The sequence below is a fragment of the Halyomorpha halys genome, unplaced genomic scaffold, assembly GCF_000696795.3.
Source record: "Halyomorpha halys isolate HHAL.00 unplaced genomic scaffold, Hhal_1.1 Scaffold1017.1, whole genome shotgun sequence".
Classification (NCBI taxonomy): domain Eukaryota; kingdom Metazoa; phylum Arthropoda; class Insecta; order Hemiptera; family Pentatomidae; genus Halyomorpha; species Halyomorpha halys.
Window position 1 is genome coordinate 427,512 of NW_027107632.1, and position 9,183 is coordinate 436,694.

The 9,183-nt window shown below is 33.7% G+C and overlaps 1 protein-coding gene across 1 annotated transcript in view; it reads right to left on the bottom strand.

Annotated features, from left to right (window-relative positions):
- Nucleotides 1–8,978, bottom strand: part of LOC106687844 (putative uncharacterized protein DDB_G0285119) — a 26,085-nt gene extending 17,107 nt beyond the window's left edge. Inside the window, exons 1-3 of the mRNA XM_014431987.3 lie at nt 8,679–8,978; nt 8,464–8,606; nt 1,844–1,946 (exon numbers count right to left, since the gene is read on the bottom strand). Of these exons, the coding sequence (XP_014287473.1) occupies nt 1,844–1,946; nt 8,464–8,606; nt 8,679–8,748 (316 nt within the window). The 5' untranslated portion in view covers nt 8,749–8,978. The remainder of the gene's footprint in view (nt 1–1,843; nt 1,947–8,463; nt 8,607–8,678) is intronic.
- Between the last annotated feature and the right edge of the window lie 205 nt (nt 8,979–9,183).

Genomic DNA, 9,183 nt, shown 5'->3' on the forward strand with positions numbered 1-9,183 from the left:
ATCTCCTTGTCCTACCCCAAAAGTAAACTGTAGAGAGGGTATCTCCTTGTCCTACCCCAAAAGTAAACTGTATCTTTTTGCTTACGAAATGGCCAAGAACATTGTCATTTCTACCAAATTAATTAGTTCTAGAAGTACATTCAAACTTTCAAGGCATTAAATAGCTGAATTCTATTAACCTCATCAAAGGCTTGCTTAAAGTAGATAAAGTGCATATAGCACTAATGCATATAGGATGTCAGTACTCGGCTCATAGCACTTGTCGAGGACTTAGGCAGCATTACTTGATAGCTATACATAGGCAACATTACTAGCTTATCATTATTCTTTAGTACATAATTCCTCATGAAACCATTCATTATATCTTTTAGAATCTTTTCTAATAGTATCTAATCAAGAGGCACTTAAATAATTGCCTTTAACTTATTCCATTCCAATAGTATCACTTGACCCAACACAGTTTCCTTGAACAATTTCTAATGTCCCTGTCCATTTAATATTTCAATAATCCATCTTTTGCTCTTTGTTCCATTCCCTTTCTGAACATTTGATAATTTGCTTCTAAAAAGAGTTACAAGAAGAAAGTGATCAAAATCCCAATTAGGGCCTCTGGATCTGGATATATTGATTAATAAAATCAATATATAATTCCTTTTTAATGACACCATGATTTGAAAGTTACCATGTTAATAAATCTATATACTAAACAAATTTACTTTTAATCTCAAAATTATGGCTATGGCAAACTCACCTAAGCGATGGTTTTTATCGTTACATCATAAAGGGAATACTTTCCAGTAACAGTGTGTAAATAATCTTTGCCCATTTAGGCATTGAAATTGGCCAAAATTAACCAAAATAACAATCTCTTTATTTTCTTAACCACTGTGAATAAGTAAATATTCCTGCTAATCAATATGTCTTTGTACTGACCATTGTATTTATTAAAGTGCTGTTGCTGCTACATGTTAATTATTAATTGAAAAATAATTATATCTAACTTTATATATACAAGTAATATAAAATTCAAACTGATTAATGGGCTTAAGATATCAGTCAGATGGAGGTCCATCTAAATCCTAAAATTTGCAGCTGAATTTAATTGATTTCTCCAGTACCTTCCTGCAACACTCAACCAAAATCTACGACCCACAAAATATTTTACCATAAAATATACTCAAAAACAAATGTTATACTTGAACTATGCTGTTAAAGAAAACTGGTGTTTATTTTTTTTATTTTAGCACTTTGGAAGAAATCAGCCAAATGTGATGAAGCTCGGCAAACATTTTTCCAACTAATGATTCTTTAGAGGTAAATCAGCTCCCTTCCAATGGGTTTCATCAGCAGTCCAAATCGACCTGAGTGATTTATATGACACTAGGCCCATATATTTCTTATAAGTTGCCTTTTTTGTATCAACACTATACTGTGTCTACTGGCACAAAGTACTTGTTTCCAAAGAATAACTCAATGCAAACAATTTTAAAAATACACAAAGTATAGTGAGGTGAGTAGTGTGGATTGCAAAAGTTGAAACATATGTAACTGACAGACACAGTAAAATGAATGAACAATTTGTAATACAAATGAGGGAAAAAGATAAGTTTCACAAATTTTTTAAGAGAGTTCAATATATAGGATTACCTAAACAACATCAAAATAGCTTGAATAGCATTCCAGAACTCTGAATTGATTAGTTCAGTGAGTGAGTTTAAGGTATCGGTCAGGAACAAGTTTTGTGGAATGATGAAAAATATTAATAAACCACATTAAAGTTTTAAGGTAAAAAAAATTCTATATACTATTAATAATTCATTAAAAAAAAACAAAAAAAACCTACTGTCTGAGTCCCTTGGACCAAGTAAATCATCAATACGTTTCCCAACTGATGAAGATTCTTCTTGCAGGGATCTCAAAAGTTCAACTAATTTTATGTTCTTTTCCTGAAAAACATAAGGCTGTGTAAGTATGAGTCACTGCTATGAATAATGACAATATATGTTTAAAATATCATGAATAGAATAAATGGAAAGTATAATAAAAGGTAATATTCAATTATAGTTACAAAATGAACTAACAATAGAGAAAACTACAATTTCCTTGTCCATAACCATGACTTAGACAAAACAACCATCCTAGCCAATGCATCAATGACTACAAAATGTCCCTCTCAGAATATTAATGCTGGACATTCAAGAAAACTAATATAATATAACCATTTAGCAATATTATCTAAGAAATTGAGATAACTAATTAAATCATTTTCATATTTCACTTTAATATTTCAAAAACCTTATTGAGTTTGTTTTTAATAAATATACAAGTGTAAGTCAATTATTATCCGCAATGTAGTAATAAAATTTTATTGTAATCAAATAGGAAACTTACAAGTACATCATTTTTAGACATATTCCCCTTGCTTTTCAACGCACTTGGTCCATTGTTGAACAAGCTTCATGAAGCCTCAAAAAAGGTTTTCAGTTGAGCTGCGAGTCAGGAATGCACTCTTTCACTGCTTAGTCTGGAGTAAATTGAAGGCCTCTTAATCCATTTCTGAGAGGACCAAACAAGTGATAGTCAGAAGGGGCTAGATCAGGACTATATGAAGGATGAGACTGTACTTCAAAATTGATTTTTTTTTTTTGTTGTGTGAGTTGTTTTGGGACATGACCCATCTTGCACAAACTTTATGAAATCCAAGTCTGTTGTGGATGATTTTGTAGGCAGAACTGTGACTAATTTGCAGACAATGTGCCACTTTGTCAATAGTGATACTGTCAAACAGTGTGAATCAACTTTAAGATTTCCAATTCACTCTAAACATAGCTTTTGAAGTTTTAGATCCAACTTTTATCTATTCCAGAAAGTAAGAACACTCAATTTCTTGAAAAAAAAATTATGGAATATTGTACATATAAATGCCATTTATTTTTCCACACAATAGCCTTCCCATTCTATGCAGGTTGTAAGTTGTGGTAAAAGCTTTCATATGCCCTTCCTCATAGAACGATCCTGCCATCTCCTTTGTCCACTCCTTGTCCTTGTTTAATCCTGTCTAGTTCACAGATGTATTGAATCTAGTAACAGATATTCAAGCCAGTTGGAAGATCCTTGAGCTGAGCCTAAATGGCAGAGAGTGCATAAAAATATGTCTTTCATCGATCCACTTGGGGGGAAAAAAAATTAGAAAAGAAAGTATAAATAGAGTGACATAAAGTAAATAATTGTATAGAATGAAATTAATAAAATTAAAGTAATGAAAGAAGTGAAAAATAAAATGAATATATAGGCAATTGAATAAGTAAAAATAAAAAAATTAAAGAAATATATAACTTCAAATTTTTATTTTATTTCCTTAATTATGTTATTTTTACTTACTTATTCAATTACCATTATATACATTTTATTTTCCACTTCTTTCATTACTTTAATTTTATTAATTTCATTCGGTACATTATTTACTTTATATCATTTTATTTATACTTAATTTATTAATTTTTGTATTCATTGATTGTTATCTTGTTCTTGTTCTAAGCCCTGATGAAGGCTGAAAATTCTAGCCAAAAAGTTGGCACTATTAAATAAGTTATTTCAACCTACTTGTGTTATATTTTGACTGCAATCCCCCAACTACCTTCTCCACATATAATTTATCCACAGTCAACTATCTCTCATCATTATTAAAAACAATAACATTAATTTAACTAAAACTGAAGATTCTTCTTCCTCAGATCCTTATGTTTCAGATATGTCTATTAATTTATACACCCTCAATGAATCCTTCATCAGGGCACTGTATTAATCTCTAATGGAGGAAATAGGAGGGCTCAACATCCAGATGGGAAGGCAGGAAGAGGTTGAAGCAATCTAAGCTCAGGCTGATACAGTTGCCTAACCCGATGCTGAGCACAAAGTTAAAGTAAGAACCTTTAATTTCACTTTCATTTTTATAATCCCAGCCATTCTGCTTTCAGTGGAGACTTAGTGATAGATGTCATTACCACATCTCAGGCTGTGACACAGCCCATACCATACCTCACCAAGACTCAGAAAAGGCTCAATAGTAAAAGTGGTGGGGCAGTCCCATGAGTCTGTGGCTGAGACTGCAAGGTCTAACAGGAATCAGCAGCTGAGGTTGCTGTTCCTAAGGGGCAGGTACGGGAGCAAAGACAAAGCTTACACGTGCAATGGAGCTGTCCTGTGGGTCATTGGCCAGGACTACAATGCTTGCATCAGAGCTAGCAGTCAGGGCTGCTGTTCACATGGAGTAGGCTACGAAGCATAAACCATGTCATAGTGCAACAGGATATTCTCGGAGTGTGGCAACCAAGGCTGCTAGATTCTCAATGGAGCCGGCAGATAAAGCTGCTACATCTAGAGGGCAGGTACTGAAGCACAACTGTGTGGCCATTGCAGGGGAGCTGTGCTAAGATTCAGCAACTGGAACTGCAAAGTTTCTATCAAAACCAGCAACTAAGGTGGTGGAAACAACAGGCAGGCTCAAAAGCAAGGTCAAGCTGCTGAAAAAGATTAAGGAGTGCCCCTGGGACCTCTGCACCTGTTGCAAAGAAACCAAGGGAAATGGAGGGTAAGTCCAAGAGCTATGCCAAGGCAGCTATTGGGTTTGATAGTGCCTAGCAACCACAAACCCAACTGACAAGAACACAATGTATTGCATTAAAGGAGAAAATTACAGACCTCCTTTATGACATTGATGAGTCAGGGGAGGAGGGGGCGAGGGCTTCCACTCATTGTTTAGTGATGATCTGTTTTTGTAGAATGGGTAGCTGTGTTCTGACCTGCCTCAACTAGTCCATTAGAGACTAATCCCTGATGTCATGGGAGAGGGTATTGCTTTCCGCACTGCAGATGCTAGCGAACTCCTTAAACTAGCAAGTCTGGGAAGTGGTCCAGGGTTGAGCCCTTGGACATCAAGTACTAATTATGGACATGAAGCTGCTGTAGATTAATCTATACCAATACAGTGCTGCATGTGGTGCACTGCAACGGTATGTCAAAGGTGAGGATATTGACATTATTCTAATACAAGAATCATACCTTTATGAAGGTAGGCTTAAAGGGTTGAAGATGCCCGAAGAATATGCATGAGTACAAAAATGATTCTGCATTTCAGAGCCTGCGTTGTTTTTATTAGTAATCTACAACTCCTGCCTCTTTGGCAACTTTGTTCAGAGGTCATGCAGCAGCTCAGCTTACCCCACAAGGTGATACAGAAAGGGCGGGGATCACAATATTGTCGGAATATTTATTCTATGAAGACTCATCCTCCATAATAGGGCTTGAGAAGATTATAGATTGTGGGGAGCACCAAATACTAGCTGCCCTGGATGGTAATGCATACCTCGAGCTATGGAGATGCTCCGACAACAACCATAGAGATGAGAAAATCTTAGATTTTATTATTAATTAGGATCTAGACATACTTTACAGGGGCAGAAAACCTACCTTCTGTAATAGGGTCAGGTCAGAAATTATAGACATTAATTTAGCAACATATAATGTTAGCCAAACTATAGTTAACTGGCATGTCTCCAATGAAGAATCATGCTCAGATCATTAATACAATAGATATGATCTATCCATTGGAATTAAGTGTGATGCAGTGAAATCCCTGATGTACAGATTGGGAGTCCTATTACTCGCATCTTATAGAATCAACCAGATGCTGTCCAAAGGTTATACATAATACTTGGCATCTGGAATGTTTTTATGATTAACTGACTGATGCTGTTGTGAATTCATATCATACCAGCAATCTCGTGTATCATAAGACATCCAACAGGAATGTCTCCTGATGGAATAATGATCTTAATAAGCAAATAATCCTCACTAGGAGGGAATTCAATGCTGCAAAAAAATATGGCAGATGCGATACCTATAAGAAAGCTCTACTGAGTATTACAAATTTGTCTGCAAAACCAAAAGACAAGCTTGGAGGAAGTTTTTTCTTGAAGGAGACAATACTCTGGCTACTTGTCGAATTAATAAAATTCTTCCAATTCTAAAAATTGGATATGCTAAATGACAAAGCCAATAAAATTATTACTATTGGTAAAGTTGAATGGGCAGTCAAATCATTGTCACTTGGCTTTGATGGCATCTTTCCTCCTACATTGCAGAAAGACCTATCAATGATCAAGGTTTACTTACTTGAACTCTTTAGAATTGCACTTGGATACATTCAAAATAGACGGAGGACATCCAAAGTGTGCTATATACCAAACCCAGAGAAAGGATCTTATGAAGACACAAAATCATTTTGACCAATATGTTTTATATTCTTTCTGATGAAAGTGTTGAAAAAGACTGTAGACAGGCATATTAGAGAACAGGAACTGTAGTCAACACTATCTATTCCAAACAATTTTCCTATCTAGCAGGAAAGTCCTCTGAAGTTGCCTTACATAACTTCTTATCTTGGATTGAAAAATCAATAGACCAAAGAGAAATCACAATTGACATCTTTGCTGATATCAAAGGTGTATTTGACAAAACTCCTTGTAACATCATCATGACGTGCTAAGGAAAAAAATATATAGATCCGATTGTATCCAGATGGATTACTTCCATGCTGGAACAAAGGATCATGAAATTGGAGTTAGGGTTGTTAGTCAGTGGCTGTCGCAGGGTGGTGTACTGTCTCCATTACAGTGGCACTTCGTCGTTGACTCTTTGTTCTCAATGCTCAACATTACAGGTTTTTATAAACAGGGATACACAGATGACATGGTGATCCTGATTGGAGGAAAGTACCCTAATGTACTTCCAGATTTACTACAGACATAAACCGCAGATAAAAAGACACTAGATTTAGTGTAAAGATAAATAGAATCAAATAATGGTATTAATTGCTACACAGATGGCTCCCTTACAGCCCAGAGCTCAGAAGCTGGTGTCTGGTGTGATGATAAAGGTGAGCAATTAGATGGCCAATCTATTCCCCTTGGGAAGCACTGTGTGACTGGTGGTCAGTGTGACTGATTTGAAGGGTTTTGGTTCGCACTGTTTGGTGTGGATCGCATCATAGACCCCAAGCAGTGTGAATTGATCAATCAACATACTGCAGTATTTGTCTCCCTCCTTCTATGTCTGATAATCTTCTAATAATCTCTTCTCAATGTGCCAAAATACGTCTGCTCTTTTGACCAAAATAAGGTATTGAATTTTTTGGCACTATGATGAATGTCATTTTGTTTCAGAGATGTAATGAGCCACCCGTTCTGGGAAAAGGAACCTAATGACAGTGAGAACCTCACTGGGCCGTTTGTAGCTGAGGGAGTTAAGCGACTGCCGCATGACTGCAGCAGTGCTGATTCAAATCTGGCCTAGGAGGTCAATTTTTTTTATTTCTGTGGTGATCCCATAAAATGAAAACTTGACCTCCCATTATGATTAGAATAGGTGGGTTACCTCTAGATTAAATCCCCCCTTCTCCTCTGAGTCAGAGATTCTGAATTCGAGTTTCAATAAAGAAACTATTTTTAAAAAATTAAATTGTCAATAAAAGGTGCAGCATGCAATGCAAAAGTTATAGAATTTAAAACTGAAAATTATTTTTAATTTCTAAAAATTGATTTGTACACATATTGTTTATTTTTTATTAGTTCATACATAATAAGTATTGAGAAGTATTTATTTTTCAAGATTTCTGTCTTTATTCAAGAAATTATATTATTAAATTGTTTGCTGTTGGAAATATAGGTTTAATGTATGCAGTTTTGAGTTGTTTTTTTTTTAATACACCTAATCTTTAAATATAATATTTATTGATAATTATATTCATCTTGCTATTGGCTGGTAGTCTTGTTAAGTTTATTTTTTTTACCCCCACTGCTGCCACAAATGTATTCAATGAATGTCAGGTTTCCACTATTGACATTTTAACGAAAGTAAAATTTTCATCTTACCAATCACAAATTATATTACCTACAGCTATAATATGGTAAAACACTGATACTTTTCGAATATTCCAAACCACAAAGATAAATTGAGAGCAGTGAATTAATTGATACCTTAAGGAAGTAAACATAAGATTTTGGCTGCTTTTATTATAATTATTTTATTCCAAGTAGTGATTTCTTATTTAACCACCAATAAATGTTTAAACAAGCAACATCAAACAATTGATGTTGACAAATTCATTATTAGGTTTTTGTAAGGAATTGTTTTGGAAATATAAGATAATGTAAAATTCTGTTTTCATGTACTAAGTACAATGTTTGATAAAGCAATAATAATAAATAAAGTAATAATACTACATAAACTGATAACATAAGGTCATGAAGACATTTTCACCAGTTGTCAAAAGAAATTTGAAATTTTGATTAGTAATTCACCAGTCTTTACTAATAATTGCAAAATGAAAAATATAAGAACATACTTTTCAAAAACAGCATAACACAAATAATAATTGAAAACAATGATTTACAATTTAAATACCATTAAAGAATTTTTTTCCATTATCATATCGTAAAGTTCTGCTTTTAAATTACAATTTTGGGAAGCAGAGCTGGAAACTTCTTTTTTTAGTTTTTGCATGTTTAGTACCAATTCCTTGTTAATCATCTTCATTGATGCAATACCTAGAAGTGATAATTCATTAGCATTGAAAGTAACTAAGAGGTTTAGTTAGAAAAACAAATATTTGTACTGACTTTTTTGAAGAGAGGCAATTGTTTCTTTCGAAGTGCCAGTATATTTAAAACCCTTCTTTTGATGGCTCATTTTGAGATGTTATAGTTTTCTTAAAGCAAACTGAGATGTATATGTTTCATAAGATTTATTTAACCATAAGAAACACAGTCTAAACTTGTCTTATCAACTAATAGGATTTCAAAATTGAAAACTTTTAAACAATTCTTTATTTATTAATATTAATCCTTCAATGTTAATCCCACCAAAGTAGAAAGAAGTAATAACCTACGTAAAATTGTCAACAATCTTAGAACAAAGGTAACTTAAGGTTTTAAGCAATGTAGGCAACTATAAGTATTGTAAAAAAAAAATCTATCCACAGTAGTATATTCTAAAAATTTATGATGTAAATAAAAATCATAAAAATATAATCAACACTATTATTAAAATGTACTTTTTTAAAAGTATTTTAAATTTTATTTATAAATCAGATCCATTGTCGACAAAAAAGTTCCTTTTATAATA